This window comes from Papio anubis, chromosome 5, assembly GCF_008728515.1.
Source record: "Papio anubis isolate 15944 chromosome 5, Panubis1.0, whole genome shotgun sequence".
In the NCBI taxonomy this organism is placed as follows: domain Eukaryota; kingdom Metazoa; phylum Chordata; class Mammalia; order Primates; family Cercopithecidae; genus Papio; species Papio anubis.
In genome coordinates this window covers 138,544,523-138,562,050 of record NC_044980.1, presented here as the reverse complement: position 1 = coordinate 138,562,050, position 17,528 = coordinate 138,544,523, and the positions used below count along the sequence as shown (strand labels likewise).

At 39.6% G+C, this 17,528-nt stretch overlaps 1 protein-coding gene across 9 annotated transcripts in view; it reads left to right on the top strand.

Moving 5' to 3' along the window:
* LOC101016189 (PRELI domain-containing protein 2) overlaps positions 1-17,528 on the top strand; it is a 214,035-nt gene that overhangs the window by 133,857 nt on the left and 62,650 nt on the right. For 8 of the 9 annotated variants that reach the window (XM_031666519.1, XM_031666517.1, XM_017960009.3 and 5 more), the window contains 3 exons: positions 11,769-11,826; positions 14,989-15,062; positions 16,942-17,102. In XM_031666519.1, the coding sequence (XP_031522379.1) occupies positions 11,769-11,826; positions 14,989-15,062; positions 16,942-17,102 (293 nt within the window). Of the gene's footprint in view, positions 1-9,991; positions 10,740-11,768; positions 11,827-14,988; positions 15,063-16,941; positions 17,103-17,528 lie in introns of those variants that run through there. The other variant, XM_017960010.3, reaches the window with a different exon arrangement.

Here is a 17,528-nt window from a genome sequence, read left to right as displayed (position 1 = left end):
GTACACATTCTGATGAGCAGAAGTCGAAAGTGGGTTTTTAAAGGAGAATAAGAAGCGGTTCCTAAGTTGTTTACCAAGAATTTATATTAAAGTAATATAAACTATTGATTGGCTGTACATTGTTCTTTGTATCACAAATTCCGGGAACTTGAAGGTAATGGGTAAGGCATCTAACTGGTCGGGAACAAAATTGGGCTCGCAGGAATAGGTTGCTCGCAGGAATAGGTTGGGTGAGGAGGGGACCACCGAAGTCCTGTACTCTTGTCTCTCTGGGCTTGATCGGTTTTGCGTATTTCACTGTAACTCACACAATCTGCTCTGAGCTATTTTTTTTTTTCTCACTGCTACTGATGTTTAGCTAGGGCTCTAAAATGTTATTGTTGTTTGTATTACTACAACTGATTTCAATACAAGTAATGAACTCTTCCTCAATATTGAGTGGCCCTGAATCCTAAAGACTGTTTCTAGGGTTGTGGGTCCTGATAATAGGAAAATGGGATATGTCTTTGAGAAATCGAAAGCGCCCAGGCCTGGGAGGTAGGACTCCTGTACTCTGGTCTGGTTCTATGTGTGGTTAGTTCTCTGGGTTGACCTTGGCCGAGGGTCTTTTCTCTAGGCCTTAGTTTCCACATCTATAAGATGAGGGGTTGTACCGGAAGATCTTTTAAGGTCCCCTTCAGTTTTCACTTTCTTAAGCAAGATGTGCAACAATTGCAGTTTGTCTTGGTTAGCAGCCACGGAACATTGAACTCCATATGCAACCCGGAAGCCAAACTAAGGGAGATGCTGGGAAGACGAAGGTCATTTGTTAAACGATAAGGCATAGCCTGCATTAAAGGAGGTGACACGGTAGCCCTGGTCACAGAGGAATGAGGAGGACACTGGTTAACATTTTTTTGCTATAGGGGGCCTCTTTAGAAGGAATGTCAGCTTGCTGATATGTTCATTGATTTTCAGTGTCTAGACTAGTGCCTAGCACCTACTAGGTATTTAATAAAAACCTGATCAATGAATAAAGGAATGAGTGATTTACAGATCTTTTGTAGACTTTGCCTTAGGCCAGGCAAAGTCTACAAAAAGTAGACTTTTCTGGACCCAAAAAGTAACAGCCAACACCCAATGTTTTTGTTAGGACTGGCACTTTGGAGTCTGGGTATTCTTATGCCACTGCTTCTTTGTAAAGTCTTTTTGGATTGTCATCATCAAGAGTTAGTCGATCTCCACATTCTCAGAACTCTCAGGGCACTCTGTCTAGGCCTTGCTGACCTTCTGCAGTGTCAGATGGTGACTTCTGTATGTGTTGTATTTCCCATTAGACTCTCAGGTTTTTAAAGGTGAGACTCACTCCTGCAGAAGCACACAACACAATGCCAAGTTCTCATTTACGGAGGTCTCGGTGCATTGTCAGCTTTTGGAAAATGCTTTTCTTTTGTTGAATAGATACTTATCTTCTGTGTGCCAAGCTTTGTGCTAGGTGCTAGAAAAATGTGGGAGGTCACCACAGACCCTGTTCTCATGGAACTGATGGTGTGTAGTGGGTGAGATTAACATAAATAAATGATGAGCAAACGAACACAAAATTCAAATTGATGCTGTGTACTTATAAAAGGAAAATACATGGTGCTCGAATACAGCAGGGAGGCCTGCTGAAGTCAGACAGGGTGATCTTTAGGAAAGGCTTCCCTGAAGAAGTGGCACTTGTGAAATGATGGCTGAAGCATGAATAGAAGTTTCCTAGGAAGACTGGGTGTGTGGTGTGTGGTGTGGCATGGTGTGTGTGTGTATGTGCGCTCATGTGTACTTTCCATACTTTATCATGTTTACTGCTGCCAACACCCTCAGGAAGTAGTTATGATTAATTTCCATTTTACAATATAGAGAAACTGAGGACCAGAGAAGTCCAAGTGTCTTCCTCAAGTTCCTACAGCTAGCAGGTAGGACAGCCAGTATTTTAACACACAGATCCAAAACTCACACCCTGAGTCACCAGGCTCTGCTGCATTGCATATAATAGGCGATTCCAACGATCATTGAGGGAATACAGTGTTTCAGAATCAACTTTGCTGGCCGGGCGCAGCAGCTCATGCCTGTAATCCCAGCACTTTGGGAGGCCGAGGCTGGTGGATCACTTGAGGTCAGGAGTCAAGACCAGCCTGGCTAACATGGCGAAACCCCATCTCTACCAAAAATACAAAAAATTAGCCAGGTCTGGTGGCCTATGCCTGTAATCCCAGCTACTCAGGAGGCTAAGATGAGAATCACTTGAACCCAGGAGGTGGAGGTCGCAGTGAGCCAAGATCACACCATTGCACTCCAGCCTGGGTAACAGAGCAAGACTTTGTCTCAAAAACAAAAACAAACAAGCCCAGAAAACTTTGCTGTGCTCAATCTGTTTTCTTTTGTTCACAGTCTTCTCTCAGAGTTTGCTTAGCTGTGTGGATCTGTGGTCCCTGATATAAAGGTATAACTTGGATGTATGTTAGGGTGAGAACACAGAATGTTTAAGTTATCTATTGGTATGTAACAAACCACTCCAAAATTTAATGACTTAAACCAATGACAGGCTTTTAATTTTCACAATTCTGTGAGTTGACTAAGCTCATGTGGTTGGTTTTTGTGTGCTGTGTGGTATAGCTGAGGTCACTTATATAGCTATATTCAGTTAGAACCTGTTGTAATTCTTATAAAATATTTAGCAGAGTACCTGGTACATAGTGAACAAGAACTATGGAAGGGAAGAACTGGGAAAGGCAGAACTGAGAAAGGCAGAACTGGGAATATCAGAACTGGGAAATGGAAGGCGGAACTGGGAAAACAAGAGACAAACATTTGGAGACTAAAGATCTAGTGATGGAACAGTGTTAACGTCATGCATGTCACTGTACTTCCTTTCTTTCTATTCATTCATAAAGGAATCCTTCAGAGATTTCTTGGAAGGAGCTATGTGGCTATTTATAAGATGTCAGTAAATCCATTTGCTGGGTGAATTTTCCCCTTATGTTATTCAAAGCCATGAACTGGAATTCAGTAGACCTGGATCCTAATCATTATGCTTTCACTGTTAGGTTGGGTGGCCATGGAAAACCGTTTTCACCATCCTATACTGTGTCCTTGTCCAAATTAGAAAAGGCATATTTTAGGGGTCCACTTCATAAGCTCACAGTTCATAGGGCTGGTGGAAAGCAAATGAGACTATTTATGCAAATTAGAAAATGGTACTCCTTCCTCTAGGTGGGTGCAGTCCTGTGCCCATGGGTGTACTTGACGAGGAGCCCTTGTGCAGTGAGTAACATCACAACTGTGTAAGCCCTAGTTTCTCCTCTGTGAAAATGGTAATGCCACCTACCGCACCTACCTTCCAGGGTTGTTGTGAGGATATAACATGTGTTGACAGTTTGAAAAGCATAAGCTTTTTAAAATAAACCTAGGGTAGTAATAATTATCTTTTTGGCAAAATACACTTTTATTTTTCTTTCAGTCTTTATGATTTTTGTTTCAAAGGAAAGCACTTGGCAGAAGGGACAATCATCTGAGGATCCCTGGGAAGTATTTAATCTGATTTTGCACAATGGTATGTTTGAAGCTGCTTTAGCATTGAAGAAGTTCTATTTTAAATCAAATCTACTGATCTATGGCTTTTGGTTTGTTAGCAGTTGCCTTCCAAGTTATAATATACTACTGTTTTTAAAACCTGAAGAATGTTTGCTCTTCTTACATCTGCCTGTTGAATACCACAGGCAAAATATTAGCTGCATGCTTTCAAAGCTAAATGACACTGTGAAAACAAACAATATGATACCCTTTGTTCGTGAAATATAGTATTTCTCAATAAACTTCATGGAGGAATGTTATGAAACCCAAAATGGTTTATTCATTGGATGCTGAACTGTATGTATTCCAAGAACTATAGTGTCAATGCACTTGACGGTGTATTTTGGTTTCTTTCTTTGTGTGACTCTTAGCTTTCTAGCTCTCATCACTTACCACTGTTTCCTTCCTTTTACTTAAAATCATCTACAAAGAGAACACAAAATTGCATAGACGAATGTAGCAATGTAGAAAATAGGTCTTCTTTGGAATCTCACTTAGACCTTTCTAATGGGCTTGCCTTTCGTGACCTGGATTCAGAGAACTTCTTAAATTTCATCTGCCTGAAATTTAAAGTCATTAAAAAGGATCCAGAGAGCCATTATATTGACTATGTTTTCTTGTTTGTATCTAAATGAGGCCAGAGAAGTAAAGATTTTTCTTACCTTTGCAAGGTTGATTTTCTTTTTATGCTGTGGTCAAAAGAGTCATAGTGAATAGAGTATCACCTTCATAGGTGGTGATTTTTGTCATTTGTCTCTGATGTATCCCAAGTACCCAAAGAGATTCTGGAACATAGTAGGTACACAGCAAATCCTTGTTGAATGAATGAATGAAATAACTCTTTTGGGGATTAGCCCTGTGCAATTTTAGATTGAAGTCAGTATGGGATTCAGAAACATGTCCTTACTTTTGGTACTGTAATAAAATGGACAGATTAAAATATTAATAATTTCTTTGCTTCAACAGAATGACCCTGGGTGTTATTTATTTTGACTGGGAGCCTGGTATGCTGAACAAAATGGTTTGAATGTTTACTCTTAAGCTCATAAAGGGGATTTATGAATGGCTATTTCCATTTAGAGTAGAAAGTTGATTGGGTAATTAATAATGTTTCCATTTCTGATCCTATCTTTTCTCCCTTGCAAATCTGACACTTACATGTGTGGAACATATCTCCTCGCAAAGCTCCAGAAATATTTGGGGGTGAACCTGCATTTCTAAAATAAACGATTTGATAAACCATAGGCCTAGTTTAACATAATGATTATTTATCTTTTGTCACATGCTGTACTAATCTTTCTTCACTTTTATCTTCCTGTCCTCAGTTCCACTAGAAGATTAGGCATGATGTAAAGGAGAGTGGTGCAGATGTGCAGAATGTGGGCTCTGACATCGGATGGTGTGGGGAAGACAGGGATGGAGCGCTGTTAGCCCTGTGAGCTTGGACGGGTCATTTCATTTTTCTATGCCTCGATTTCCTCATCTGCAAAATGAGAATAATAATCACTATCTTCTGGAGTTGTTGGAGAAATTAAATTGGATAATGCATACAGTTACACGTAACATACCCAGCTTAATTTCAGCACACAGTAGGCTCTTTTAAAGTACTTGTTGAATAATGATAACAACAACAACAACAACAACAACAATAATTTGTTGCATTGATTTCATGAGCCTGAAAATAAAAAGCTGAGAGAAGTGGCATCAGAAATCTTTACTAACTTAGAGTAATAAAGGGGAGAGTGAGCGTGAATAAAGGTACACATTTGAATGAGGAATATTTTCTAAATGCCATTTGAATAACTGTAAAGTATACTTAGAAACTTATCTAGTGGAGATTGCTGCTTAATCTGTATAAAAGATAGAAGATATTGGCTAGGCATGGTGGCTCATGCCTATAATCCCAGCACTTTGCAAGGCCGAGGTGGGTTGATGAATTGAGCCCAGGAGTTCAAGACCAGCCTGGGCAACAGGGCAAAAACCCCATCTCTAACGACAACAACAACAACACTCCAAACCACACAGACACAGAAACAAACAACCCCTGCCCCCACCAAAATTAGCCGGACATGGTGGCACACACATGTAGTCCTAGGTACTCGGGAGGCTGAGGTAGGAGGATCGCTTGAACCGGGTGGCAGAGGTTGCAGTGAGCTGTAATTGCATCACCACTACACTCCAGCCTGGGTGACAAAATGAGACCCAGTCTCAAAAAAAAAAAAAAAAAAAAAAAAAAATTTTTTCACGATCTAAGTACATGGACCTGTCTTCAAGGAGTTCACTGTCAGAAGGGACAGAGGAGGATGTAGTAGTTTTCATGATAAGGCTTTCTCGGGGGCATATGGCAGATGTTACATTATAGTATGGGGCTAGATTTATATTTTAACTATAAATCCATGAAAGCATTTAAACTATTTAGAAATAGTTGCCTTTAAAAAACCAAGTAAATACTCTCTCTTGCACTCTCGCTTCTCTGGTGCAGCCCTTTCCCTAATGCTAGTGCAGAGTGAAGTGTCAGGAAGGCCTTGTATCTCACACAAATTCTGAACTGGTAAAGTATGAGCTTGTGAGTTTTTTTTAATTAGTCTAGGAAAATCAGATATATTATCTTCTAATCATTTTAAAATCATTGTTTAAGTATTTTTGGATTGCAGATAGATGCCAGCAATATATTTAATGCCATACCACAGTAAATCGCAAGGTAAAAACCGGTCTTGAAGCTTTTTAAGTTTTCAAAAGTGTTGATTCATTTGTTAGTAGCAAAACCAGCTACATTGATTTTCTACTTGCATAGTGCTAGGTATTATACTGTAATTAAATTGTTTCCTTTAATTCTTGTAACAACTCTTTGAGGTAATTATTTATTCTCACTTTACAGATGAAGAGACTAGGGCAGATTAAAATGATTTGTCGAAGCTTCTCACAGATGAGATTCCAATTCAGATCTCTTGGGCTCTAAAATTCACCGTTTTCCAACATCCTGTCTTTAATTTCGTTTTTTATTTCTTAACTTTTCCTTTAGAAACAATTTGACTTATAAACCATTTCAGAATCAATATGGCAAAACAAATAATTCCCGTATGCTTTTTTCCAGCTTCCCCGAACCATAGTATACTTTTTAAAACCAGGAAATTAACACTGATACAATGCTATTAACTAACCTATAGACCCTATTTAGATTTTGCCAATTGTCCACTAACACTGTTTTTCCAGTCTAGGATTCAGTTCAGGCCCCTACAGTGCATTTAGCTGCCAGTCTCCTGCAGTGTAGGGCAGTTCCTCAGTCTTTCCTTGCATTTCCAGACCATGGTGATTTTGAAGAGTGCTGGGCAGTTATTTGTAGCATATCTTTAGCTGCACTGGGTTTATGCGGACATTTGATGTTGTGATAAGAGGATTTTCCTCTGTGTTACAATGATAAACTGTCTTTTCAAAACCTTCACTATGCCATTGCTGATTATTGGGCCATTTTTGAAAGAAAGAGGCTGATGTGCTGTTGGTTGGCCTTTGTTTGGAATCATAGCTTTTCCTGGCCAGAAGGACCTCGATGGTCACCTGGTGGTTCACCACCCTGGCCTCACAGATGGCAGCGTTGTAGTCTGCATGTCTTGGCTCATTGCCCTTTGTTCTTTCTATTTCATCATCCTATTGAAAGACCAATGAACAGCCATTCAAAATACTTTTTAACTTAATTATGTCTTGTCCTTGATCTCGTCTTGGTATAAAATCAACTTTGCTTTTCTTCTGTGATAGACTATGATGTGTGGAGCTCATAAAAGGAATTTGGCATAGCTCGTGGTGATGTTTTTCTGCTGCTAAACACCAAATCTCTTTTCAGCAGCCCCATCTCTTTGCATGTACATGTTTGGCAGCAGCCTAGATAACAGATTCCCTTAATGCTTATAACACGGGGATGTTAATATACCAGACTGACAGTAGGTCTTCTTTGCCTTCTTTGCAGGACTCTTCAGACAGATCTGTCACTCACCTGCTTCCTTGTACTCTCTCGGGTAACCTCATTTGAAAATTGGTAGACAGTGACTCCTTTGGATGTCATTGACTGTTTCTGAGAGGGGGAGAAAATGTTATAAAAAACAGGCATTGGCTTCTGAGCTTTTTGGAAAGTTGATATTTTAATAACTCTTAAGAGTAGGCTTTCTGAAAGCTTATGGGTTTTTTTTTCTCTCAGCAAATATGAATGCTAAATGTTATATCTTCATGAAGCTTCTCCCACAAACATATTGAATATGATTTCTGTAATTAGATGGACTCAGTTTCTTGGACTCTTTCTTTTTATATGTGTGTGTTTGCTTTAATGCTTATTCCCCCCGCCCAATATTATGGAGTTCTTGGCTTATCTTTTAATATGTAAAAAATAAAGCAAGCAGATACAAGAGCTTTAGAAGAGTCTACATTTTACCCTTGTTAGACTGTAACATACATATGATATATACAGTGGTATTTGCAGTAGCTTCATGTCTTGGGGAAAGGAAAATGAGTTAGTTTACACATTCTGTGAAGAAAGTAAAAATTATAAGGATATGCAAAATGAAGTCAAATATACCTTTAAAAATTCCTTAAATCATCCATAAAGTAGTATAGCATACATGGCATATATATGCAGCCCGTGGGATCATTCTCATGCACACTGCAGTTTGTGATCACCTGAGTTAGGATTAAGAAAGACAAGGACTTTTGGCAGATATCTGGGTCTTCAGATCACATTGCTTTCATGAGAGTCTCTAGTATGAAATGGGGATTGAAGAATCCCAGTGTGACCCTGCTTGTCTGCAGGCTTTATACTATTATATTTATAGCATTAATACTTGATAGGTTTCCATGCTTTGAGAAGGACTGAGTGAGATCATGTGCATTGCGGCTTCTCTAGGATAGCACCTTGCATGAACACAGTAGCTGCTCGGTAAGTCTTTGATGGGTGTGATCCTGATTTAGCTTGATCAATTCTGCAATCATACTGGATTGTGTTTGAAAAGGTGTCCAGAAAAACCTGGCCACCTGCCTCCTGTCTTCTTCCCAGGTAAGTGTTTCTGGTGTTGACCTTTGAGAAACCTTCCCTCTTTCAACTCTTTCTCGTGGGAGTTTTGGTAAATTTTCATGAATTAAAACATGAATATTCAAGTTACCACGAGATGGCGTCAGATCATTTCAAGTAACGCCAGGTAGGGGGCGCCTCAGTTCAGTAAATCTTTAAAGAGGTTGAAATACGTGCCTTTCATAATACTTTCATAATACAGCAGTCAGCTATTGCAAATAAACCCCTACTTTCTTCTACTATTCTTCTATGGAAACTTGAGGCTCATGGCTCTTCAACTCCAAAAATTATGTAAGTGTGAAGTATTTGAGTTTATAATGTTTAAGAATTTCTCTGATAACTTAGTGAAGTAATCAGAACTTGAAAAATTTGATCCCCATGTCTCCCTGGTGATTACATTTTCAACGTCCTTTATAGTTTAGTTGAGTCATCTTCCTACAACTTATGGTGAATTTATAATATTCAGTCAATATGTATTTATGGATATGTAATGAACAAGCTAGAACTGTAGATAAGCCCATTTTACTTTAGTGTACATGTTACAATTTACACACATATAATCACAATTCAGAGGACCTGTGTGAGTCTCAAATATCTCCCTTACTTTAAGGGTACTATGTAAGCGAAAGTCTCCTTTGCTGAGGAGCAGAGTATCTAAACCTGACCCTCTGTCATGGGCATGTAACTTGGAAGGGCTGAACTTCAAGAAAGCAATCATTGTATTTCCAAGCATTTTTTTTTTTTTTTTTTGAGACAGAGTCTCACTCTGTCACCCAGGCTGGAGTGCAGTGGCATGATCTCGGCTCACTGCAACCTCCGCCTCCCAGGTTCAAGCAATTCTCCTGCCTCAGCCTCCTGAGTATCTGGGACCACAGGTGTGCACCACCACATCTGGCTAATTTTTGTATTTTTAGTAGAGACAGGGTTTCACTATTTTGGGCAGGCTGGTCTCAAACTCCTAACCTCAAGTGATCCACCTGCCTCAGCCTCCCAAAGTGCTGGGATTACAGGCATGAGCCTCCATGCCCAGCCAAGCATTTTTTTTTCCCTAGGGCTAAAATGAATGAATGAATGAATATATAAATAAATAGATTTTTTTTTTTTTTGAGATGGAGTCTCGCTCTGTTGCCCAGGCTGGAGTGCAATGGCACAATCTTGGCTCACTGCAAGCTTCACCTCCTGGGTTCAGGCCATTCTCCTGCCTCAGCCTCCTGAGTAGCTAGGACTACAGGCGCCTGCCACTGTGCCCGGCTAATTTTTCGTATTTTTTAGTAGAGACGGGGTTTCACCATGTTGGCCAGGATTGTCTCGATCTCCTGACCTCGTGATCCGCCAGCCTTGGCCTCCCAAAGTGCTGGGATTATAGGCATGAGCCACCGCGCCCAGCCATAAATAAATAGATTTTTAAAAACCAAGTTTTTCATCAGTTATCAAGATTGCAGTTTCTAGGATGGAAGTGTGAATAACAGAGTTTACCAACATGGAACATGAAGAGATATTGAGGTTGCCGAAAGCTGAGCCACTGCTCTCTTCATAGATTGGTTTCTGACTGAAGGCAGGCTCATTTTCCAAAGTGATCCCTGAGGTCATTGAGGTTTATATTCCAAATTGTTTATTCAGAAAATATTGACTGAGTGCTTTCTATGTGCTGGGCATTATGCTGGCTGGTGGAGGTATAGGAGTAACTGAAATAGACAGTATTCCTGCCCTCAGAGAGCCTGTGTTCTAATCTACTGTCTTTTTGGGTCATAGATATCTTTAAGAATGTGTTAAAGTGATGAACCCCTTTCCCTGAAAAATCCGTTAATAAATCAATATCACACACACAAAGACATACACACCCCTGCTGTGGGTGGAGACCCACAGTCAGAGTTTTGTGTTTCACTTCCTAGGGTTCGGAAAACGTAAAGCTCAAGTTTGCAAAGTGAGGGGCCTTTCTTCTTTCTCCCATCAGGCTGCCTGCTGCTCTTGCCTTCTGCTCAACACTTTGTGATGTCATGGATAAGACTTCTTGCTAATTTTCTTTTCAGATTTGATCACATGATACATCGGTAAACCTCAGGGAAAAGAGTCCAAGGGGGCTTAGTAGGCTCAGGTCAGCAGCTACCTTGTCCTGTGGCTTCTAGGAGGTCACTTCTGCTCCCAGTGTCTCTCTTTTCACATCTGAGTAATGGAAAGGATTGTGTTAGGTTAACTCTTAGGCGATTTAGTGGTAGGTTTGGTGGGCAGGCTTTGTAGGCTGGCAGAAAGTATCAGGGGGTAAATTATGTTACCCCCAGATATACTATTCATTAGCTGGACAATTTGAACAAATTATTTAATTTATCTAAGCCTTATTTTTCATATATGAAGTGGAAAAAGTAACACCTTATAGAATGGTTTTGTGAATTAACTGAGCTAATGTATCTAAAGTATGTAAATTGCCTAAGACAAAAGCAGTGGCTATTATCAACCTTGTCACAGCCAAATTGCTTTTCAGGGGAATTAAATCAGCATGTTAAATATTTATTGAGCATTTACTATGTGCCTAGCAAAGCATACTTCTATGATTATCCTACTGTGATGCTAACCCAGCCACCAGACAATGATATTAGACCATAGTGAAGAGGTCCACTCTACATTAAACAGGCCTGGTTTAATTCCCTGGCTCCACCAGGAGCCAGCTGGGTGACCTTAAGCAATCCAGTCTTCATTCAGTTTCCATATCTGAAAGATGGGGATGATGATATCACATAAATCAGTTATAACAGAGGCTGTTGGATTTAGACAAGATTGTACAAGGAAAGCATTTAGTACAGTGCCTAACTCAAAGAACACTCTTGATTTATGTTAGGCTGGTTCAATATTAATACTATTATTATTTACTGATTAGCTTAACCTCATCCCCCTCAGGGCTAGGTTGGATCTAAAGAAGGTTTTCCCCAGATTTCATGTAAGTCGAGATGATGATAGCATCTCACTTATCTAGGCCCAAGTTATAAAATTAAGATCCATGATTCAAAACTGGGCTTTGTTTAGAAGTTTCTTGGAAAATATTTACTAGTCCTGCAAACAGCTGTGGTTACTACTAAATAATTCACCTTGGTAGATTAATGGTAATTATTTTTTATATGTTTTTGTTTAGTACCCCAACCCCATGGATAAAAATGTCCTCTCTGTAAAAATCACGGAGGAAAAAAGAGGTAAGTTCTCTGTACAGTTTTTTTCAGTAATGATCGTTAAATGATAGTGATTTTTGTAAAGATATGTGTGTGTATGTGTGTGTGTGGCCTATTAGGTTTTTAAAAAAATTGTTCACCTACAGTCCCTTTCCATTATTAGTTGTTAAACAGGTATATTTCTGTACTTGAGGTGACTTAGAAAGGTGTGGCAGGTAGAGCACCAGGATTTACGATAGTAAAAGACCTGCTGATGCTTTTTGTCACTTTCTAACTAATAATTGATGACAACACTGAGCTATATATAATTGTAACCGCTAACATTTTTGAGCCCTTAATATGTGCCAGGTACTCTTATTAATTCATTTAATCTTCAGAACAATGTGTGGGATAGGTATTAGACTACTCATTTAATGTATGGAGAAACTGAGATACAGAGAAGTTAAGTGACTTGCTCAAGGTCACATGGCTGTAGCCTATTATCATATCATTTTGTAGATAGCAAAATGCATATGATTAAAAATGAGATGTGACCATAAAGTGATTGCTTATGGAATCACAACTACTTGGCAATGTGGTTTAGCATTGACTAAATCAGGAGTTGACAAGCTATGGCTCGCGCTGCCTGTTTTAGTAAATAAAGTTTGATTGGAACATAGTCACATTTGTTTACATGTCATCTATGGCTGCTTCCTCACTATAACAGCAGAGTTGAGCAGTTGCCACAGAGACTTTATTGCCCACAAAACTTAAATTATTTAACATCTGATTCTTCACAGAAAATGTTTACTGATTCCTGGTCTAGAGCATAGGAATCTCTTCTCTTCTGTGTTATCCCTATCTCCACAAAAACCATTATCAGTGTCAGTGTTTAAACTTGAGAACTGGGCAAAGCAGGAAGCTGTGACGATGCACATAGTCAATGTACAAAGCTTTGGAGACACTGGGGCCTAGGTCCAGCATGCCCTTTAGCCTTCTTAGGAATCATGAGATGCTACTGTTTGTTGTATGACTCTGGAGCCCTCTCTGTGCTTGGCAAACATAACTGCCTTTTGCTTGTATATGCATTTTCTGTACTTCTATAATCATATAGATATATTAAAAATATTTTCTCATGTACCTGCAGTGTGGGAAAAACTTATTATTTGTCATCAGACAAACTGGATTTCAAATCTCGATTTCATTACTACCTTGGTGACCTAACTTTTTGGAGCCTCAGTTTCTTCATCTGTCAAATGGGAAAATAATCTTGTTTTTAGGTTGTCATGAAGATCAAATGAGAGAACACTGTGCATATTCTAAATTGAAATGTTAATTATAATTTCTATCATTGTCAGGGGCATCTTTGCCGTTGGGAGTGGCTAATCCATTTCGAGTATGTGTGAAGCAAACACTGGATGAGATGGCCAAAGGGAGGGCCAGTGGGCAGAGGGGTTGGCACCCTATCAACAGCTTCTGGGCAGTCAGGGTTTTTGCATCAAGGGTTGGGACTACTACAGCCAGAGCTTTGGGAAAACCTGTAACAGAGTGGCTAAGTCACAGTGATTCACAAAGCAGAAGACTGCACTTCAGAGTTTATTCTTTTCTCTGCCTCTGCCTTTTCTTAACATTGTTTTTACTTCCCTGGTTTAATTCTGGAAACTTCATCGCAGAGCAAAATGGTTGCAGTCCTAGTGTTACAGTAGGTAGCTAGTCAAGTATGAGCAGGATAGAAGAGGGCTTACACACACACACACACACAGAGAAGAGGGCTTACACACATACACAAGAGAGCTTACATACACATAGAAGAGGACTTACACATACACACACAGAAGAGAGTTTACACACACATACACACAGAAGAGAGCTTACACATATACACACAGAAGAGAGCTTCCACACACACACACAGAAGAGAGTTTACACACACATACACACAGAAGAGAGCTTACACACACACACAGAAGAGAGTTTACACACATATACACACAGAAGAGGGCTTACACACACACACAGAAGAGAGTTTACACACATATACACACAGAAGAGAGCTACACACACACACACACACACGCACACACCCAGGAGTGTTGGGTGACCATCAGGTGATGGTCAGGCGGTTGTTAACTGTCTCACTAAAGTAATAATTGGTCACAGTTGGCATCAGGCAAAGGCCCGCTCCTAATAGATAGAAAACACCTGAAACTGATGATCAGCAGCTTCCTGATAAGATCTCAGGATTTGGGAGAAGTGATGTAAGACCCCAGACGTATGCCAACGCGTAAAACCCCAAGTCAAAAGGTCAGACCACACACTTGCCTTTCAGGTTGCCCGCTTGGCTGTCTTCCAAGTGTCCTTTCCTTCCTTTCATTCCCATTCTAAAGGAACCAGAATAGCTTTTTCCTGTTTAGGAAGGTTTATAAAAAGAATAGGAATAGCCATTTCCTATTCTTTTTAATAAACGTTCACTCCTGCTCTAAAACTTGTCTTGGTCCCTCCTTCTGCCTGATGCCCCTCAGTCGAATTCCTTCTTCTGAGGAGGCCAGAATTGAGGTTGCTGCAGACGCGTACAAATTTGCTGCCGGTAACAACAGGAAGTCTACTCCCTTATGAGAGATAAATGTGGCTGGTAAAATGAGTTATAGGTTTAAATTTTGTAGCCAGATATCAGTGCTTGAAAGTTAGGTACAGAAAGTAGCAGCATCAGGTTCTCCCCCTTTTTGTTGAAACATTCTCTTTGGAGTTGAGCAGGAGTCCCACTGGTCATCGTCATTGGGGCACTGACACGGATAGTCCAGAGCAGTGAATGGTTGCGATTATTTCATCCTTGACACTGGAATGTGCGTTCTGAGTTACTGTTGTACCCTTATTCCTTCATCACAGATAAGGAATATCTGCTTGGCCCAGGAAAGTGTCAGGGAAACTGAATTTTGAATTAAACATTTTCTGTAGGAATTCTGCAAATAGAAAATTGAGATTGACTTTAAAAGATTTATTGCGGGAGGCTGAGGCAGGAGAATCGCTTGAACCCTGGAGGTGGAAGTTGCAGTGAGCCGAGACCATGCCATTGCACTCCAGCCTGGGTGTCTCAAAAAAGAAAAAACCAAAAAACAAAAAACAACAAAAAACCCCCCAAGATTTATTGACACTAAGAAAAGAACACATTTCCTTAATTTTTTGTGTATAAAAATTTTTCTTTTTTAGATGAATCAACAGGGGTCATCTACAGAAAGAGGATTGCAATCTGTCAGAATGTGGTTCCAGAAATTTTAAGGAAGGTAAGTTCATTTTAAAGTTTAATCACAGTTGTTGTAACATTGAGTTTTTTTAATAGTCATGAAAAGGAACAGCATTTTCTGATGTAAAGGAGCATTAGAAACTTCCTCCTCCTTTTACTTCACAGCCTTCTGAGGAAGAAAGCTCTTTCTTATCCAACCTCAGTTTTAGCAGATGCCACTGGAGATACTTTGTCTCTCTGTCTTGTGAAGGACTCTTAATGGACATAGAGATGTTGTGCAATTACTTTAAAGATACTTTTGGCATTTTGCATGAAGTGACTAGTCTTTTCATGATTAGAAATGACTCTTAGGTGAGAATGATCAGAAATGGGAAGATTGTAAATATTTAGTCTCATCTTTAATAAGAAAGAGAAAAACTTCAGTTTCTAATTCACTATCAGAGATAACAGCTATTTACCAGAGAATAATGTTCTCCACGCCGTCTGTTAAGTCTTTATGTGTATTTCTCTAAAGTAATATCATTGATGATGAAATCTTCATGATAGCAAATGTTTTCTCTCTTTGAAGAAGAGCACTCTGGTGATTCTTTGTTGGAAAAAGGTGAGTGGAAATTTTTAATCACATTGCTTGAACTATAGAGGGATTTTCAGTGGGAGTCCTTTTAGAGCTATGAGGAAGTCAGAGGAAAGCATCTGGATATGCCCTTTCAAACAGGTCTCAGAGGGTAGTTTCAACCTGAGAGAGATTCTGTGTGTGATGTTGTGTTAGTCCATTCTCAGGCTGCTAATAAAGACATACCTGAGACTGGGTAATTTAATAAAAGAGTTTTAATGGATTCACAGTTCCACATGGCTGGGGAGGCCTCACAATCATGGTGGAAGGTGAAGGAGGAGCCAAGGCACATCTTACATGGCAGCAGGCAAGAGAGTGTGTGCAGGGGAACTGCCCTTTATAAAACCATCAGATCTCGTGAGACTTATTCACTGTCATGAGAACAGCACGGGAAAACCCACCCCCATGATTCAGTTACCTCCCACTGAGTCTCTCCCATGACATGTGGGGATTATGGGAGCTACAATTCAAGATGAGATTTGGGAGGGGACACAGCCAAACCATATCAAATGTGGAACCCAGCTTGGATCCTGCCGACTAGCTTGCAAATTAAATTGCTGTGTTGTAGGTGGAACAAATGGCAGCTTCCATCACTTCCTTATCATGAATTAAAAGACTGTCACATTCTTCAGTGTAATAAAGCTGATATGACAATGAAAATTAACTTTCTTTTTTCCAGATGGTAAAACTTGTTGCACTGTAGCAGCAAATTATTACTGGCTTTTTCCAGAGTGTGTACCCTGCCTTTGCCCTGTATACTCACTCTGAATCTATTATTTAAAAAGGCATTCAACTTTGTCTTGTATCTCAATTCTTAAATAATTTAAGGACACCTCTGACTTGTACAATTCTGCCTTTGTAGTTTTCCATGTCTTCACCTAGGAAACCATACATTTCTACGTATTGGACAGAGTTTAAAATGAAGAAAATATTTTACCTGATATTGTTCTGCATGTAAGCCTGTAAGTGGGCTCGATTAGAATCCATCAATTTAAGAAGGCCATAACCAGCCTTAGAGGAGATGCGAAGGAGGCTGATAATTTGCTTAGTGTTTAGCAGTTAGGGAAATTAGGCCAGGGACTGTATAGCCTACATAAATCCTGGGTCATTTGCATGTCCTCACCAGCACTTAGTAAGGTCATAGTATGTTTGATTATCAAAAACGTACAGCCACTGGTGAGCCATCATCCATATATCAGGATTACTTGTCATCTTGGTTATCCAAGACTGAGAGTAACTCTGGATGTGGTCATTATGTAGCCTGCTCTTCCTAAATTGAGAAAGCCATTCTCTTTCTGTTGGGCAGGTGAGCATTTTGAAAGTACCTAATATCCAATTAGAAGAGGAGTCATGGCTCAATCCTCGGGAAAGAAACATGGCTATACGGAGTCACTGCCTTACGTGGACACAATACGCATCCATGAAGGAAGAGTCTGTCTTCCGGGAAAGTATGGAAAACCCAAACTGGTAAGACTCGTGTGTGTGTGTGTGTGTGTGTGTGTGTTTTGGATGCAGGGATGGACACATGAGTACATACATTCAAAATCTATGGTTCTATACTTATGACCTTTGTTTATAACTCATATGAATTCCACATTATTAATTTTTTAATCACAGTAATTAATGAATTTTTTGGAGGGGGATCAGGAAATGATAGAGTTCAACTCCCATATGACCATCCCTCCCAATCCTGGTGTCTTTTTCACCCTCTCAAGAAGTAGTGTGTGTTATCAGTTTGCTGAATATTCTTCCGGACCTTAAAGAGATACCTTTAGATACTTACATATATACTCATAGAGTCTGTATAGTGTGATTTTGTATACATTTTTAAACATATATTATAAATTATTTTGTAAATTGTGAGTTTGTAAATTGTGTACTTTTTTTTTTTAC